The following is an 18,662-nucleotide window of genomic DNA, read 5'->3' on the forward strand; positions in this document are numbered from 1 at the left end:
CCTTCTATCAGTCGCCGTTGGCGGCTCACGTACTCGTGATGGTAATACCATGCGGCTGTGACGGTGGTGGCTTACCTACGCTTACCGACACTGCTCGCTTTTGATGGTAAGGGCAGAACGCTCGTGGCGCCCTCTTTGACTTTATCCTTTACTTACCTTATTTATTTTATCCTCAAATGGGAGGTAAAAAACGGTGAAAGCTAACGTACGAAACCAGAGGGCAGCACAGGCTGCGATCGCGCGACCCTGCCCCTGCGCAATCTCCCAACTCATCTCTGTATATTCTTACGTCCATGGCCTTGCGAGTCCTCGCCCGTCATTCGCAGTCATTCGAGAAATCTCGCGTATCGAGAGATCGATGCAGGCGGCAGCGCTATCTCGCGTGGACCGCGAGGGGCGGCGAGGTTTCCCAAGGCTGCCCTTTGGTCGCTGCGTCGCCGCCGCGCGTGCGTGGTGTGCGCCAGCACGTGTGCCTGTGTGAGCTCGCCCGGCTGTGTGTAGGGATGCGCGATACGGAGCTCTCGTTTGTGGTTGAAGGTGGGTGCGAGCAACGCGTCGGTGTGTCAAGCCGTGTCGCCTCGCTCGCAGGCCTCGGGTGAGAGCGAGTGTGTCGCGTTTCGGATTGCCTGGCGTGTCGCGGCGAATGCTCGAGACCGCGAACGGAGGAGCACCGTGCGCGCATCGACGGGTCGTCGTCCCGAGGAACTCGCCCGGTCGATCGGGCTCGGCGAAGATGTGAGAGAAACGAGGAAACCGCAAAGTCGTCGCCCCGTCGCCTGGCATCTTCGCCGGCCTCGCAGGGAGGAAGGAACCAGCGGACGGCGTCGAAGTGTCAGGGGGTGTCAGGAGGCGTCGGAAAGTGTCAAAGAGCGTCGAAAGGCGTCGAGGGAAGCCCGTTCGCAGTGGTCAGCGTCGAGAGAGCATGGGTGAGTCGACGACGCCTCAACTGGCCGAGGCCCGATCACTATTTATAAATCGTTCTCTATTTAAGGCCCTGACGCGGGGCGTGTCTTCGGGGGAGCCGGAGCCGGAGCTGCACGCGACTAGCGCACGAGTCTGGAGTAGGATGGGATTTTTTTTGCCCTCTGAGATCTTCCCAGCTATGCTGGCTCTGGCGCCAAGAGGCTCCGAGTGAGAGCGTTCCGATGCCAGGATATTAACTTTTGAGCCGGTCGATTCGTAGGTTCCTGGTTAGTTAGGCTTTTTAAATTCGGTGAACTCTGTATGCTTTGTTTTGTTCCTCCGATGAACACCAGGAGTAAAATTTGTGATATCGAGTCATGTGTCAAAGTTATTGATTCTTGCCATTTTAAACTATACTCGAGATGAGAAGTCGTTCATGTTTATTCGGTATTTGTGTGTGAAATTGTTTAGGGCGATAGGTATTTTAGGTATCTTGGATGACAGAGCAAAGTGGAAGAATTCTTTAATTTGTGAGTTTTGTCATGAATTTGCAATTGGGTAGGTAGACTGGAAAGTATTCCTTGACAAGGAATGTACGTACAAACATTGTCGATTCATCGAACTAACAAGGTTTCTTCCTTCAATGTCAGTCACGGATCGTGATCGTTTTAAAGTCATGTTACCGTTTCCAAGAATGTGAAAGTGGCCTTGTTCCATGTATAATGCTTTGTACCGCATAGTCTTGTGTTATAGCTTCTTGTTTGGTCATACATAGTTCTTGGTCTTTGTCTCTGAAGTTTTTTACCTTGGACACTCCAGTTCCCATGCTCCAAATACTTTATTACAATTACTAACGATTATCAAAGCGACGGTATAAGGAAGTTGTAAAGTTAATTTTAATATAGTTTGGGACATAAGACTGTACATATGTAACAATTTTGTTACAGACACACAAGGAGGGATGTCGCGAAATACTGGTCCTGGACTGTATGAATTTCTTATGGAGGCTGAATTGCAACAATATTATCCGGGTATTCGAGGTAAGCATAATATATTTTAATTGTTTATCAAATATTGAAATTGATTTCTTTTCTCATAATTTCATAGTTAATAAAAACGTGTAATATCGGTATTTGAAGTAACAAATACATAGATGTTTTTATTGCATACATTTTTGTTGATACATATAAATATACGCGCTAAGTTGAACATACTCTTGATACTGTGGCGTGACCTTGTATAATGACTTAACTGCTTAAGTGCAGTTGCACCCTATGTACTCGAAGCTATTACACTTTATATGTAACCTAGATTCAATAATATACCCTTGATTGATGATCACGTCGGTTACCAAACTGCGTATATCTATCTATAGTGAATCATAGAAAATAACCTAATGGAAGCATTTTCATAATTCAGCACGTATTACATTTTGAAAAATCTATATCAACGAAGTAACACGTCGTTAACGAAACAGAATCAATGTACAATGTTTTTAGGAGACCTGAAAGTACAGACGACTGCTCAGCTAAAATATGTAACAGAAGAAGATCTAAACGCAATCGGTATGAGTAAACCAGAGATGCGCCGTCTAAAAAAGTATTTCCAAAAGCACTTCCCGCAGAACTATTTGTCCAAGTTCAAGAAGATGCTTCTTCCAAAACGGGAGGAACAAGTACCCGGGGCATTGGGAATGTTACCCGAGGAAAGGCAGGACCGGCCTCCAGTCCGAGTCCCCAACAAGCACATGATACCAGCCGATGCGATAATTGTTAACAAAGAACTAGGAACCGGAGAATTTGGGGTGGTACAACAGGGAGTATGGACAAACGACGGGGAAAGAATTCAAGTGGCAATAAAATGTCTTTCAAGAGAACGTATGCAGAACAATCCTATCGAGTTTCTAAAAGAGGCTGCCATAATGCATGCCATCGATCACGAGCACATCGTCAGGTTGTACGGTGTCGTTCTAGACACAAACTCTCTGATGTTGGTTACGGAGTTGGCACCTCTTCGCTCTCTTCTGGAGTGTCTGAAGGAACCCAGTCTACGAGCCAGTTTTCCAGTACTGTCGCTGTGCGACTTCGCTGTACAGATTGCAGACGGCATGCAATACCTGGAAGCCAAAAGACTGATACATCGCGACCTAGCCGCAAGGAACATCTTGGTTTTTTCTAAGAACAAAGTGAAAATCTCGGACTTCGGCCTATCCAGGGCACTCGGAGTAGGCAAGGATTACTACCAGACGAATTTCAATGTTAATCTGAAACTGCCGATTGCGTGGTGTGCGCCAGAGTGCATCTCCTATTTGAAGTTCACATCTGCGAGTGACGTGTGGGCTTACGGAGTGACTCTTTGGGAGATGTTCAGTTATGGCTTTCAGCCCTGGGCTGCTCTGACGGGCCACCAAATCTTAGAGGCTATCGATGAACCCAACTTCCAACGCCTCGAGCAGCCCGACTGTTGCCCTAAGGATTACTTCTCGTTAATGCAACAATGCTGGCAGCACGAACCTACGAAGAGACCAAAGTTTTCAGAGCTAATCAACCTTCTGCCAGATTTGAAGCCTGAACAGGTTCAGGCGGTTCAAGATAGTGCGGAAACAGGGCAATTAGTATACCGACAAGGGGATGTGATTACGGTTTTGGACAAGGGGAGCAGCAACACGCTTTGGAAAGGTGTACTGAATAACGGGAAGACGGGACTGTTCAATCCGGCACACACGATAGCCTACCTCGGCTCGAATTTGCCGAGTAACAAGCCCGGGGAGTTTACGAGGGGCGATGGGAAAAATGCCTTCTCCTCGCAGCGTAGAAAAATACGAACAGACATGATCTCTTCTCCGCAAGGGGATTTCAAACACACCGGTCACGTTGGACTGGACGGCGCCTACTTCGGTGACATCAGTTTCTTAGGCGGAAAGTATCCGCACCTTCCGCGTCAAGTGGTCACGCCGTATAAACCTCAGGAAGACGCGACGGACAACTCTAGTCAATTTGCCAGTCAAGATGCAAGGAATGCAGACACTACCAGGGAATCGATCAGGGATAGCAGGAGTATTCAGCACGTGCACCACGACACCCAAAGCAAACACGGTAACGAGAAATCTCTTCGTTTCACTTTCAAGCCCTACTTCCGTTGTTTTTGAGACTAATTCAATGAAGTACTGATCGTGTGGTACCTTTCAGAAAGCCTTTGGTCTGACACGAGCTCTGATATATCTCATCTGGGAGCACCAAGCAATACCAGCAAGCAATCCATGATTTCGTGCATGGCCACGGGTACGGATAATGGCGGGGCCGATCACGAATATCACGAGATCAGTGACGAAGAGAACCAGGACAGTCCGTTGAGATTCGACAAACCTCTGAACTTCGACTTCGGTCCCAGCCTTCTGGACGAGATGGATCAGATGTTTCGATCGATGGGTAACTATAATCTAGGAGAAGGCTGTATAGCTTAACCCCTTAGAACCAGTTGACAAGGTAACTCTCCTTTTAGGTTCGTCACCGCCACCTCCTCCACCTGGACATCCTCTGCCTTCGGAGCACGATTCGAGCAATGCCAGGAACGAACTTCGAGAGATCCAGGCGAAGCAGTGTAACAAGAAAAAACAAGCCACCGTGAGTCCTATAAATATACCGTAACGTTTCCTCACTGTTAAACAGTTTTAAAGTCTCTTGTTTTTTTTTCTTTTTTTTTCTATATATATATTCATTCTACGTGCTTTCGGAGTCTGTTCCGCGCCTAGTAATCTGGCATTCGTGATGTATATATATACATATATTTCTGTGTGTGTTCTAAGACGCCATTTTTCGTAGTCGAGTGCAATCTAATACGCAAAGAGAGGAGGGTTTTTCACCGTGCGTGTACGTGTGCGTGTATACATTTTATAAATTTCATAAACTTTATAAACTTGGGACCGATCCGAGGAGGCAAGTTGGAGGGAACGTGGCGCCATAAGAGAGGACCCTCGATGACTTTGCGTGCGCGATTACGAGTTCCTGGAGCTTCGGAGTGCTTGCCGTGCCAGGGTGGGTCAGTGCCCGGGTCCAATTCGGTCTTCATGTCTGACGAGCATCGTATCACCATAAAAGCGTCTTCAGGATGAGACTCGATCTTTCATGTTACCATTTAGACTTTTGATCCTGATGCTGATGCAGGTTCATCACCACAGTCCATTTGGACGTACAAGATTCGTTGTTGGGAATATTATAAAAGTATTTACATTGCTTTTATTTAGCAAGAATGGAATAAGTGTTGCATTCAACGTTTTGCGTACTCGTACATTTTCTATATTCGGGAAGGGTTCTTTTTATTTTATTTTTATTTTTTTTTTTTACATTTTTTTCGGGCGTTGGGTATTCGAAAACACGTAGTGGCTGATTCATGGGCCAAGCTCGACCCACCCTGCAGCGTGGGAACATCCGAATTCCTGTACAGTGAACGTCTTTCCCACGTCTAGGTGAAGCCCATCTCGGCAGCCGATCAGAAAACTCTCTACTCGGCTATCGCCATGGCGCAGGAATTGACGGCGCGTTCCATGACAGACCTCGAGCATCCGCCGGAGTCTCCTCGCACGCCTGCCAGTCCCTCCAGGCGCAGAAAGTTCTCTTTTAAGTTGCCACATCAACACAGTCCCAAACCAGACAGACGACACTTTTCCGAGGAGGCCGCCAGTATACCTGACATCCAGGTACATTAAACAGCTCTTTTCGTTGCTTTTTGTTTATTTTTTCGTGGCCTAAGACGTTTAAGATGTTATGAAAGTCGACGTCGATGAAGGGAAATTCATCTATACACTTTTCGGTGATAACGCCATCTTGGATACTCAAGTCGTAATATAAGCCGACGTGCCACGTTACTAACATTTATATTTACGTTTACGTTTGTTGCACTCTGTACGGAGAATTATGCGAAATGGCATATTCCGCATGCTATTTCAATAGAATGATTATAATAAGATCGAATTAAAACTCAAGAAATCCTCTGAATTCATGATCTTTGATACTTTATTCGACCAACGGCGCCATCTACCACGTTTCGCGGCAACTAAATTTTTGCTCTAACGGCACTTACCGAGCACGTGTTGCTTACGGGGCATTCAAGAATTTCGCAACATATATTTATAAAACTTTTCCCGATATTTCCGCGATGAATCTGTAATTTTCCGTTACTATAGTGTTCTACATCGTTACATCTACGTCTGAAAGTCTTCGTTTTCAATTATAACCTTCCAAACGGGGCGTAAAATATAAAAAATATACGTTCCTGGTTCTAATCTGTGAGAAGTAACCAAATTTTGTTGGAAAATGAAATTCTGTGGGCTTCAAGACCATCATTAGGACCTCCATAATCATGTGTTAACATTCCAAATGATTCGATACACCTAGTTTGAAGAAAAGTTTTATAAATATTTTGACTTTTTTATATACGTCATGACGCTTTCATAACACCTTAAAGTTACGGCGTTTATTCCTCGCGCGACACTTTTCCGGGGACGTTTGGGTTTTTACTCGGAAATTTTTCGTCACTTTTTTTTTATTTTAATATCTTTACTGCCTATCTGGACATCTTGGGAACTTTCCTTTTGTTTTTCCTGTTTTTCTCTTTTAAATGCTTCATAAGAGACTTTGGGTCTATAATATGTATTTCTCATCTGCAGTTTATTTTTCCGGGAGATAATAATTTTTCCTTTGGGAAATAATTTTCTTCGAACTACCTTAATTGTCTTTCTGTATTGGTTCTTCGTCGCGACATGGTATCTACGTCAAAGTGATTTCAAGGGTTACTGTTTGACAACACAATTTTTATTAAACGGGATTTATTTCTACGGAGCTCTCAGCATTCAGTATTAACACTCAGTATTACCTCAACATTAACACTCAGTTTTCTTTTCGGGGAAAAGTACTATTTGTCCCTATCTAGGCACTCTCACATGATGGCATCAATTTCGACTAATTCAAATATCATCTCACCTCATACTAATACCCTTTAACACCTTCGATTTTCATAGAAAGCGTTTTATCTAAAGAACTCGCTTTGCGAGGATATTAAGAGAGGTTGAAGAACAAAGAAAAGAGAAAGAAACATGGAACGGCGTTAATTCCTGACGCCTCGTCAGGTTTACCAATTACATGTCCACGAACTAACGCAAGTATTATCGCTAATACTTCGACTTAACGCCCTCCACTTATCTCTAAGTTCTTACTGCGCTTACTAACATAATAATTATCACCTATCCTCCCCACGACCCGTGCCTTCCTCGCCTGTTTACATTTTTATTTATTTACGCGGTGCAATCGGCCCTGTTTTTATTTTCAATGTCTCCACCCGCCACTTCGTTCCTTCTTGTGTTAAACTCGGACCAATTGGTTCCCGATCTCCCGTGAACGAAATTCGTGGTTTCGGTAAAAATGAATGCTTCGGCTGGTTCCCGGTTAAAAACTATTGTAATCCTCGTTGTGGTTTGTAACGCACGCTTTCTTCTTCCAACCTTCGCTTCGATGTTCGCTTTAACGTCCTTTTCACCGTCTTCAATGCTCCCTTCAACGTTCTCTTCAATATTCGCCATGTCCCTTTCAACGTCCTCTCCGTCATTCTCTTCATCTTCTTCATCATCCTCTGTAACGTCCTCCATAACATCCTCATGCCAACGTCGTCCCCGAGACAGTGGTTGTGTTCGAGCTTGCAGTCCTTATCATCAACGGTGTCCAGCATTGAATCACTGGGTGCTCCGTCTACCCTGAAGCTGCCCCTGTGGGATAAGGCATCTGCGGAGTTTTACTTCGCAAAGTCCCGGGATCTACTTACCAAGCCAGGTGCCTGGGACTCGTACGCGGACGTGGACCTGGACGCTCGGATTCTGGACAGTGCAGCGACGAAGCAGAGCCTGGTTAAGTCGACGGAGTTCCTCGAGACTAGGAGTCGCCGGTGCGGGATCAACCCGGAGAACGCGATCGAGATCGAGACAAAGACCCTGGGCAGGGCGAACGGAAAGCTGCCGTACGGCCTAGAAAACAGCTTCGAGTTCTCCAGGGAGCAGAAGAGGGTTTCGACAAGTTACGTCGACCGATACTTCGAGCAGCCTAAGTATTACGAGGACGACGGGACCCTTGGGTGTCCCGTGAAGAAGGTGTCCTACTTTGCCGAGGAGAGGCTCGAGAAGCTGGAGAAGCTCGAGAAAATCAACAATCTGGAGCAACCCGGTAAGACCAAGTTTTACTCGGGCTTCCAGGAGCACAGTCCCTTGGGGAACGAGAGGATGCAGCTGCACTGCAAGATCAGCAACTGCGAGCAGACGCTGAAGGAAAGGAACGAGATGTTCCCAATTTCGGCAGGATTCGAAGGCCGGCCCGAGGAGTTGGCGAATTTCGACACCAGAGAGAAGATGGGCTTTGAGTCGCCGAGGGGTAAATCCTCGAAGTTTGACTCACCCAGGTTGGAAAAGCTCACGAGCTTCGACTTAGGGACCAGGCCGAAGGTGACCTCGTCATTGGGCGATGCCGCGAGGATGAATTTCGCAGAGATGAGCAAGATCATCGATCAGCAGAAGGCCCGGGCCGGGAAGGTTCCGTTTCCCGGCAGAAATCCTGCACAAGAGGCGAAGGCGGTTTACGGGTCCTCGGACAGCATCAAGGTCAACTTTAAGAGCGCCGGACCGGACAGTCCACGAGGGAACTTGGAGGCTGTCAGGATCAACATCCAAAGCTTTCGCAAGGCCGAGCAAGGCCAGAATGGACACGAGAGCTACCCGTTCGTGATATCTAGTAACCCGCTCTTTATCGCCGAGACCGAGAAGAAGGAATCCCCGATGTACAGCAGCTCGGAGAGTCTCAGGGCAAACTTCCAACGCCTCAGGAGGAAGTCCGATGTCGAGGCGAACAACCAGACGGAGCTGAACAGCAAGCTCCTCGCCGAGAAGTACCAGCGCGAGGTGTCCGGCTTGGAGAGTGTCAAGAGCTATCTGGATTCGAAGAAGGGTCAAGGGTTGAACCTAGGCCTGGGTAAGCTCACGCAGAACATGATCCAGCTCGGCAAGAACATCGCCCAGAACTCGAGGAACTTGGAGGCTTCGGCACCGAAGTCCGTCCTTCCGGGCTCTCGGAACCCGGAGATGCCTCCGCAGTCCCAGTCGCCCCTGAGGAACGTGAACGTGCCGGTCCAGAAACCGAAGCACCTGGACCTGAACATACCGCTGCAGGCAAAGCCGCAGATCGGCACTTCCCAGAGGAGGAGCATGCCAGGGAGTCCTGGGCTCCACCAGCACATCTTGGAGCCGCCGAAGCTCTACCAGAACGAGGCCGTCAGGAAGGACCCACCGATGGCCGATATCGCGATCGACAAGGTAAACCCATTCCGCCACAGAACCTCGTCCCTCTCGGAGAGCAGGAGACCCCAAACCAAGAACATCCGCAGGTCTTTCCACCCGAAGAACGACTCCAGCGAGGACTCGGACTCCATTAGCCATTCCGAGACGGACATCAGGAGCAGGTTGAGATTCAGGCGCCGCCAGAGGAAGGTGCCTCGCAGTCTGCGCCTGAACCTGAAGAACAGGGGCCACCTGCTTCATCCGGACGCGGCTCGCGGCTTCTCCGCGGTCGAGCTATGCGGAAAGTCGCCGCCACCCTCGACGAGCTTCCTGAACTCGCTGTCGCCGCCGTTCTCCTCGAGGAATAACCTGCTCTCCTGGCCGGAGAGCGCACCCAGCTCCAGTTTGACTTTCACCAGCAACTCGGACCTGGACTCCGACACCAGCTCGGAGTATCCGGAATTCACGAACGACGTGCTGACGTTCCCACCATCTCCCGCGCCTTGAATCCCTGGAAGTGGTTCTCTTCGTCCGAGGTGTGCAACTTTATTGGCACGTGGATGAAGAGATTCCGACGACCCGGTCGCAGGGCGATAGCTTAGCTTCTGTTATACTTAAATCGGCTGGGAAGAGTTGCAGTTTCCACCTTCATGGGCAATCCGAATTTCGAGCGAAAGCGCGCTTTATTCGTGGTATGCGGCTGTATTGGCGTAAGTTCCGATACCCTGAGGTAGTCAGGGAAAGTTTTGCGATCATCGGGAGAGAGTGCTCTCGGAATAGTCATTACCTGGACTGGGGGATTCGGACTTGACGGCGCGATGATACCTCTACCATCGTCCATTGTCCAGAATCTGAACTTCGGAGCGACACAAGTATCGTTGGTACGAGGAAGAGGACGGTTCGATATCTTGGATCCTGATTGAAACTTCATCGGTAACCTCGACCAGGATTACAGTGCTCCGGAGTTATCCGACGTCGAAGAACTCCGTGCCGATGGTTTCACCTTTCCCAGTCCTTCTACCCGCGGGGTGGAGTCGACGTCAGCGAGAGGAACTCCCTTCAGGGTTCCCGGCCGGATCACTGCCGTGAACGTGCTGCCCATTAACGCATGCTGCCTATTAACCCTCGCAGAGCTTTCGATCTCATGTCACCCGGAGTCGAGGACAGCGATTACACCTTGTACGCGACCCGTGACCCCGTCCTCGACCCCGGGTTTACCTCCTACGCTTTGGCATGCTTGCACGACGTACCGAATGCAGACCGTAGTACTAACGCTATCCTAATCGTCGACTTTTGATATATTTACACGTTTCTACCGTTTGTACGCGGATTAGCTAGAGAAAGAGAGGAACTCGGGCACCGCCGCCCTCGAGGCGCTCGAGATACGCGATCGCGGCTGGCACGCAGAGTTCCCGTCGAATGTACACACGGAACAACGAATTTAAACGCGCCTGCACCAGCCGACGTGCCACTCCGATCGATCCTCTGAAGTGTCACTTCCGGTTGGTCCAAACGCGACCCGGGCATTACCGATTAGCCGATTAGGACCGGGGGAGGACCGGTCCTTCCCCGAACTCGGGCCAGCGTCCCGCTGTCCTCCCCGTCCACCTGGAGTCTCTTCGTTGCCCTCTTCGTGGCCTCCACGGTTTTTAACTCTTCTGTTTTCTGTTTTCTTTCTCTCCTCCAAACGGCTCCCTCCCTCCCACGACTTGTTTAGGCCACCCTGTCCGACGAGGCCAAGGAGGTGTATAACAACCTGGTGGAGGCGCCCATCGCGGAGAACACCACGGACACGAACCCTCTGAGGATGCTGAGGTCCGGCCTGCCCGTCGTCAGGCCCAGGGTCCGGGGCAACAAGCACGCCACCCTGGGCCACGTCCCTGCCCACTCGGACGATCCCGGGGAACAGGGGTTCCACTTCGATTCCCACCATCACGGCGCCAGGACTTTGCCGAAGACCTTGCCGAAGATCCGAGTGCCGCCGCCGCCCAACGCGCCGCCACCCGTACCCCAGACCCGCGGCCTCGAGAGGCACAACTCCGCCTCCGAGATCGAGAACAACCAGAACCGCAACAACGTCGACGAGAACCCCATCCCTCTACCGCCGAGGGATCGCTCCAAGACCTTGCAGCCCAAGTCCAGCCTACCCCGCCACCAGAGGAAGCATCCGCTGATCATCCCTGGCGGCGGAGTGACCAGGACCCTCGCAAAGATGGCCGTCGTCACCCCGCCCGTCGAGGACCAGGTCGACGGGCACTCTGCGTTCTTCCAACAGGAGCCTGGGGCCTCGCAGAACCTGGAGAGGAACGAAAACCTTCTGCATCCTGTCTCGGTCGCTCTAAACAGGTGCGTGCCGATGACGGAAATTTCCTGATTTGTCGTCGTCTATGCTTTTTTCTGCAGAAACCAATGGATCGAACGGTCGATATGTTGAACGTGTTCAAGATTACCTACGTCCACGTTTTAAAGAAGCTCGGGATGACCAACCTTTTGGCCCGCTTGGGCTTCGTATCTTTACACGGTATAAAGTAAAAGCCCTGAGACGTGTCTGTATTTGTTTGGACTAACCTCATGAACCTACTAAGCGGATTTTTATGCGGTTCTCCCTGTTCTATAAAACCTCTTTAGGAAGGTTTAGGTGTATGAAATATTAATCTATGGGAAGAGCCAGCTACGGTGATTTTAGTGAAGCAAGTCGACGAAAACACGGAGCAAGCGCTTTTTGGACTACAATGCAAAGCGGGGATGAGTCGGTAGTAAAATATATAATATAGTTGATGTATGAAGGTATTGGAACTTCTCTTTTTTTGTTTCTTCATTTTATACTTGTCATGTCGCACAAGCATGCTCTGGGAGGTAGGGTCCACCTTACACTGTGTCTTTCCGTATATAGGGTTCCGTTGTCCCATATGTCGTTCACACAAGCACCGCGCAAGTAAATCATGAAGTACGTCATTAACAATTATATAACAATTGCACCAATGATAATGATAAGCTGTTATGGGCCGCGGGTTGGACATCCCTGCTGTATATCTTGAAAAACAGTCGCATAGTTTACTTTTATTGAGGTTTCTATGAATCTCGCAGACTTAATAATACTATAAAATCCGTCCCTTTCAGCCCTGAGGAGTTCGAACAGCGAATCGACTCCGAGTTGGCCGCCCTGGATTCCCTGCCGGTGGAAGAAAGCCGGTTGCACCGTTGCAGCGTGATTTCGGAGGACCTTCTCGAGTTCTCCGACAACCTAATCGACTGCGAGGTGCCGGAATTGCGGCAGGTTATTCCAGAGATGGCCGCGGATGGACGTCAAAGCGAATCCTCGAGTAAGCTGCAGAGAAAGACCAGCACCGAGTCGAGGAGCTCGTCGATGAGCTCGGCGTCCAAATGCCCGCCGGAGACCCTGGAAGCGAGCGATGTAAGCGGGAACTCGACTCCGACGAGCTTCAACCGCTCGGAGGACTCTTCAGGGTCCCAGAAGGCGGAAACGTCGAACCACGGGATATCCGGGAGGTCTCAGAGCTCGACCGGTCGAGGTATCGGCTCTTCGGTCTCACGATATGGTCCTTGCAACTTCGGGCATCAAGGGGACCGACCTCGCCCCGAGGGTCCGGTTACTGGTCCAGCAAACACCCTGGTAAACTCGACCTCTTCTGCGGCAAGGACTCAGGGCCATCAGGGCAAGGACAACTCGTCGGTACACGAGGAGTTTCGCGTCAACAGCTCCGGGAAGAGCTGCCATTTGGCTGGTGACAGAGGTACCGGCAGGACCAGTGATCTGTCCAGACAGTCCGACCATGTCTCCTGCGAGGATCTTCTAGAATTTGCCTGCGATGGGCCCAACGCTCGCAGGACTCGCGGCCCCAGGAACGGAGAACAGTCTGACGAGGTCAGGATCATGCTGAAGGTTCTTCATGAACAGTCCACCCCCGAGTCCTGCGTGGCCGCGCTTAATGTCACCGACTGGGACGTTCTCGCCGCCATCAAGCTGGAGCGGCTCCAGGGCTTGCTCAAGAAGGAGAACAACTTCGTAGGGTTGGAGGATTGCAAGGTCATGCTGACCCAGTGCGGCGGCGACGTTGTCAAGGCGGCTGCTTTGCTGAGGAACACCGAGGATACAGCCGCTGTTTAAGGATCCTGCACAGGAGGACGCGAACTGGGGAGTGTTGCTCCTCGAATGTCGGACTTTTAAACGAAATTAAAACACGGAATTAAACAATCGACGGCCCTACGTGATGGGTTGAGGGGTTAGCCTACTGTAACATTAAAAGATAAAAGATGTTAATATGCTGTACCTGAAGTGGAGGGGTTGATTTATGAAGCAGACGTAGCTGATTGAGAATAGGGCAACAAAAAATCAGAATAAAGCAACATAATTGTGGTATCAAATTTAAAAATACGGTTCTCTCGAAATGGCGTTTCTCAAAACGGCGTGCACGTTTCCTCGAGTTGTAGTTATCCAACGGCAGTATATCATCTGCAGTTATCATCATGGCATTGAACTAGAAACGGTCAATGCTTATCAATATGCTACAATTACACGTAGAATTTCTTTCCTTCCGTTTGAATTACTGCTGGATAGGGCAATAGCGCACCCTAATTGACCGTCTACAAGAAAATAATTAGTACTGCGAATTTGCCGCACGGTAGACATAATTAAATTTCCATCGGTATAACATATTTTAATAGTTAACGATATGCTTAAAAAGGTGCCAAACGACAATAGTATTCGCATCTTTACCTTCCCTACAAATCCGCGACTAAAGGACGCTTATTTTATTAATCCATCACAGTAGGCTAACCCCTTAAAGGCGGTTTTTTTTTTCAATCTCTACCTTCGGGAAGAATAATTGGATTTCAACGAGTTGCGATATTCCTATTGGACTGATTAAACCCTGAAAGAGGGATTAAAAGGTGAAATAGTTGCGGTCCTTCTTTTTCCTCGAGTTGGTACTCGAGGTCAACATTTGATTTCCATTGTTACAACGAATTGTAGGATCGGTTAATAATCCGCGCAGCTATCGATGAGCAGCAAATGGGGTTTCGTGTCGCCCTGGCATTTAGGAAGTAGCCCAAGCCGGGTCTTCTATGCAAAAAGGAGGATAACGTTAGTTACGCCATTTGCCTGCGACCGGTGAAACCGGTGCCGGTTTCTATTTCGATGTGAACAATGTAAATGAAGGAAAGTTACATTGTTTTTTGACAGTAAAGTCGGTGCCGGCGCCGATTTTGCCGGTACCTAGGCAAACGGCCTTAAGGTTGGGTGAAGCTTTTGTCATAGCAGCGACGAAGTTAGTTGTTCTAGACTTCTCGGACGTGCGTTTGTCCGACTAGACCGGTGTCCTTGTGGAGGCTTGATACGGCACGCGGACGTAGAATGGTAAACGCGGCGAATCGCGACGAATTATTTATTGCTTTCTCGTTTAATTAGCGCGAAGAGTGGCATCGAGGTCGAGCACTTTGAGTTTTCAGAGAGGGGTAGCGGGCGCGGAAGAGTCCTAGGGATTTCGGAATCACGAGGGCGATGTTTTAATTTAATCGGGACACCATTTCAGAAGACTAGATTTGTTAGGCTGATCCAGACTTGACTCGCGTCTCCTGCACGAAGGACGAGAAGAACGCCACCGACTGAGTTCCGCGAAGCACGCGTTGCGCATTGTCATACTTTAATTTTACGATAGGACAGGGATTGCCGCATTTCGAAGGAGTCAATTTCAAGTGTCATGCCAAATACAGGTCGCGACCTAATGTTAGGAGCGAAGCTAGGGACTGAAGCTCGAATCGTCTGGGAGAGAGTTGCGGTTCAATTGGATTGGATCGGAGAAAATTGCGAGGAAGCTCCATTCTTAGGGGCGTAAACGAGTTCATTTTAATTTTTCTTTTTCTCTTTTTTTTTTCCCCCTTATTCGGCAGTTTTATGTTAGAGCGAATCTCTTTAAGGTAATTCGGCGAGAGTTTATTACCTTTATTGAATTTTTCTTTCCCGAGGAAATTGATGTACGATCGGTGTCATCAATAATTGTCGGAAATTGGATTCGGAGAAGGAATGATTCGGGAAAGGTGATAATCCACCTTCGCCTTTTCTCGATGCGAAAGAATGGTGAATCGAAAGTGCGTTCCCGAAATTTTTTACTCAGACTAGTAACGCGTCAGAATGGTAGGATACTCAATGCTGTGTCAAGATTCATCGTTTGATCGCATTTGTCGGGTGTTTCTTTATGAAACCGAGATTTCGTCCTGGGAGGGACGGAAGCGTAAAGATTAGGTTTTAAAGGAGACTTCTTTTTTAAGCACGGTGTATCGTTCGCTGGTGTATATATAACAGTACTGAGAGTAGGGTCTCGAGAAGATGAAAAAGACGAGGTTATTTCGTTGTCGAGTGCACAGAAAAGACGCACAAAAAGATACTCAAATCTCTTCCGAGGACGGCAGATGGGTCGAGGTCGACGTCGTCGATTAAACGATTATTCTCGATCAAACGTCGATGAAACGAGATTCTTCAAGCGCCACGATTACAGGGTTGAGTTAGCGCCAAAAGTTCGAAAAATTCCTTGTGTTCCTTAAGGATAGATTTTAAGTAGGATTTAGGATGTACCTTAGAGACGACTTAAGTTGCGCCGAGTTTTAGGGAGAGAACAGTGTAAAAGCGAGAAAACCTTAAAAGCGTAAACGTAGTGCGCCGTAGGTCTGAAATCGTTGACTAACGTTAAGCTGTACTTCGCTGACCGTACTATTGCGATAGAGTTTCTTATTTTTTTTTTTTTCCTTCTTTTCTACTAGAACCGTGGCTGCATTTATACTTTTATCCTTTCAGGAGACGAAACCCGAGAACTGAATTGTTTAAAAATTAAGCCTAATGCACACTATGTATAGGAGATAATTGCCTTACGCCTTCCAATTTGCGAATTTTGTACCTAGCCAAAAAGATGGAACGAAGAGACACTAATTGGAAGTTAATTCGTGTCCTAGTTAAGTCAACCAGATGGCAGAGTTTATCCTACGCAGATCTTGGGACTTATTTGAAATAGTTTTATCCTAAATTTTCTATCTATTGATTCTCCAAATCCATTTAAGGGGGGTATTCCCGAGCTAGCTCTTTTTAATTGAATTCGTCGAATTCTGCGCATATTTAATCATGTAAAAATTTGTTTAATTAATCAGCGGAATATTGCTCAGACAAAAATGTACTAAATCGTGATGTACAATCATGAAATGAGAATTCGCAAATGTCGAATGGATGTCAATTTTGTATAAAACTATTTCAAATGGACGTTCAGATCTAATCCTATGTCATTGCCATGATTATCATTACCACTCGCGATTTGTAATTTTTTATTAATCGACGTTTTTATCCGCAATCGTTGGACGAGAGAACTGTGATGATACATTAAAGGGAAATTAATCGTAGTCGTTTCGACGTAATCGTCACCTCGAATATGCGAGAAGCACTGAACAGGCGAGGGTAATTCCAGAAATTTTTTAAAATAATTTTTTTACGTTTATACAGTTGCGTGCGTTAACAAATTTTGATAGAAAAACAAGAAAAAAATGATATTAAGAGACACTACCTGAATTCCTACGATTAAGTTGATTTAGATAATCGCGTTGTATTTAGACATTTGAAGTTTAATTAAACCTGCGCGCTTCGAAATGAGCTAATCGTCATCGCTATAATCAGACCTGGATATTTATTTAAGAAAAGTCCATTAAAAGTGTTCTATAAAAAGATATTTGCTATTGTTAACTTATCATGTGCACGCTACACAGATACCCTGCATGCATCAATTCCCAAGAGATTATAAAATATTGATCGATTACCAAGTCTCTTGAGTTAATTTGAGGAAAGTATTTAAATTACTTTTCTTTTTTCAAATAAATTCATTTAACTCGATGCTCAGTTAACAGTTTAGGAACTATGGCTAGTTTATGCGTGGAATGCTTTGATTAAATGTAAGCATACATTAACGCCTTAAGAATAAACAAATGCTGTACCAAACTATATTTAGAAAAAAAAAAAAAAAAGGAAGAGGGAAAATACAAATGGATACCCAGGTTTGATTGTAATTTCCGGAAAGTCCTGCGGGGGGGGGGGGGGTTACTTGATTTTTTTCGACTTCAAGCGACGCTAGTGCCAAGACGGGATACCACCCCGTGGGGGCAAGAAAGATCGCGCAATTTCTTCTGTATAACATAAATTGCGGTGAAATGAAAATGTGCTTCTCAAGTACGAATTACGTAGCGGAAAACCTGTCGGCCTCGATGAGTCGTGAAACTGCGCTCGATTTTACTCGGCGATCGCTCGTTCAAAGAGACACGAGTCCATCCCGTACCCCCTTTTGATACGCGACTAATGACAAATTAGTATATTTATACAACTCTATATTACTGCGTAAAGAAATCACAAGATGTTTTATATCGACTGTATTTACGATAATATATATACACGTATATACGAGTACGACTTATCTATCGCGAGACTTTAATTCTAAAATTTGTCGTCGGCACACCTTTTGAAAATCCCGGGAAAACTGGATGCCGAAGTTTTTAACCCTTTCTAACGTTGACTTCGAAGTCGCATATGGATATTTGATAAGTCTTATTTAATCAATACAGCAAAATTGAATGTAGCATCTTATTAATGGTATATCACTCCTTCGTAACTAAGAAATTTGCTTATAAATTGCAAATTTATAAACAAATATTTAAGTTAATACGAGGACGTTAATATTTGCAAATTTTATGTTATGTTAATTTTTTACTTGTTTAAGAGAGACCGGTGAAAAACGAGATCGAAACGCAACGAGCGTTTGCAAAATTGAATGTGGCATCTTATTGATGGTATCACTTCTTCCTAACCAAAGGAACTTGCTTGTAAATTGCAGATTCATAAACAAATATTTAAGTTAATACGAGGACGTTAATATTTGCAAATTTCATGTTATATTAATTTTTTGCTTGTTTAACAGAGACCGGTGGAAAACGAGATCGAAACGCAACGAGCGTTTGCAAAATTGAATATAGCATCTTATTTATGATATCACTTCTTCCTAACCAAGGGAATTTGTTTACAAATTGCAAATTCATAAACAAGTATTTAAGTTAATACGAGGACGTTATTATTTGCAAATTTCATGTTTTATTAACTTTTTTCGTTCGAACAAAATTGGGTTGCGGGGGTTAAATATGTATATAGAAAGTCGAGAACTGATCTTGGAATTTGGTCTTATCGTTCTCAGTCCCGTGTTAAATGTTGCTACAATTTTTTGCTTGTTTAAGAGAGACCGGCGGGAAACGAGATCGAAACGCAACGAGACATTGAAGTCGCGGAATGCGTTCGCCTCGTGGCTCCTGCGAATTCGATCCTTTTTGCTGCTCCGGGCCCAAGGCATCCGTGTAATCGAGTTTTAACAGCTCACCTCGTGTGCCGATTTCTCGAAACCGCAAGTGCAGG

General features: G+C 46.8%; 1 protein-coding gene across 3 annotated transcripts; it reads left to right on the forward strand.

Annotated features, from left to right (window-relative positions):
* The first annotated feature begins 578 nt into the window (after positions 1 to 578).
* Positions 579 to 17,246, forward strand: LOC105702258 (tyrosine-protein kinase PR2). 3 transcript variants are annotated; one of them, XM_012429684.1, is made up of 9 exons: positions 579 to 926; positions 992 to 1,190; positions 1,851 to 1,943; positions 2,403 to 3,998; positions 4,092 to 4,331; positions 4,405 to 4,526; positions 5,369 to 5,599; positions 10,932 to 11,560; positions 12,335 to 17,246. In XM_012429684.1, exons 3-9 carry the CDS (start codon positions 1,865 to 1,867, stop codon positions 13,341 to 13,343), a joined length of 3,906 nt encoding a protein of 1,301 aa, XP_012285107.1. In that variant the 5' UTR covers positions 579 to 926; positions 992 to 1,190; positions 1,851 to 1,864; the 3' UTR covers positions 13,344 to 17,246. The 3 variants fall into 3 exon arrangements, with proteins under 3 accessions (XP_012285107.1, XP_012285106.1, XP_023288013.1); XM_012429683.1 differs by lacking the exon at positions 992 to 1,190; XM_023432245.1 differs by lacking the exon at positions 992 to 1,190 and having other exon boundaries at positions 2,406 to 3,998.
* The last annotated feature ends 1,416 nt before the right edge of the window (positions 17,247 to 18,662 follow it).

The sequence above is a fragment of the Orussus abietinus genome, unplaced genomic scaffold, assembly GCF_000612105.2.
Source record: "Orussus abietinus isolate OABI.00-Male unplaced genomic scaffold, Oabi_2.0 scaffold265, whole genome shotgun sequence".
Classification (NCBI taxonomy): Eukaryota; Metazoa; Arthropoda; class Insecta; order Hymenoptera; family Orussidae; genus Orussus; species Orussus abietinus.

Bases quoted from the DNA above. Each gene is read 5' to 3' on its own strand.
- LOC105702258 (XM_012429683.1), top strand. The intron at 4,527-5,368 runs GTGAGTCCTATA...TCCCACGTCTAG, and splicing joins ACAAGAAAAAACAAGCCACC to GTGAAGCCCATCTCGGCAGC. The intron at 5,600-10,931 runs GTACATTAAACA...CGACTTGTTTAG, and splicing joins CCAGTATACCTGACATCCAG to GCCACCCTGTCCGACGAGGC.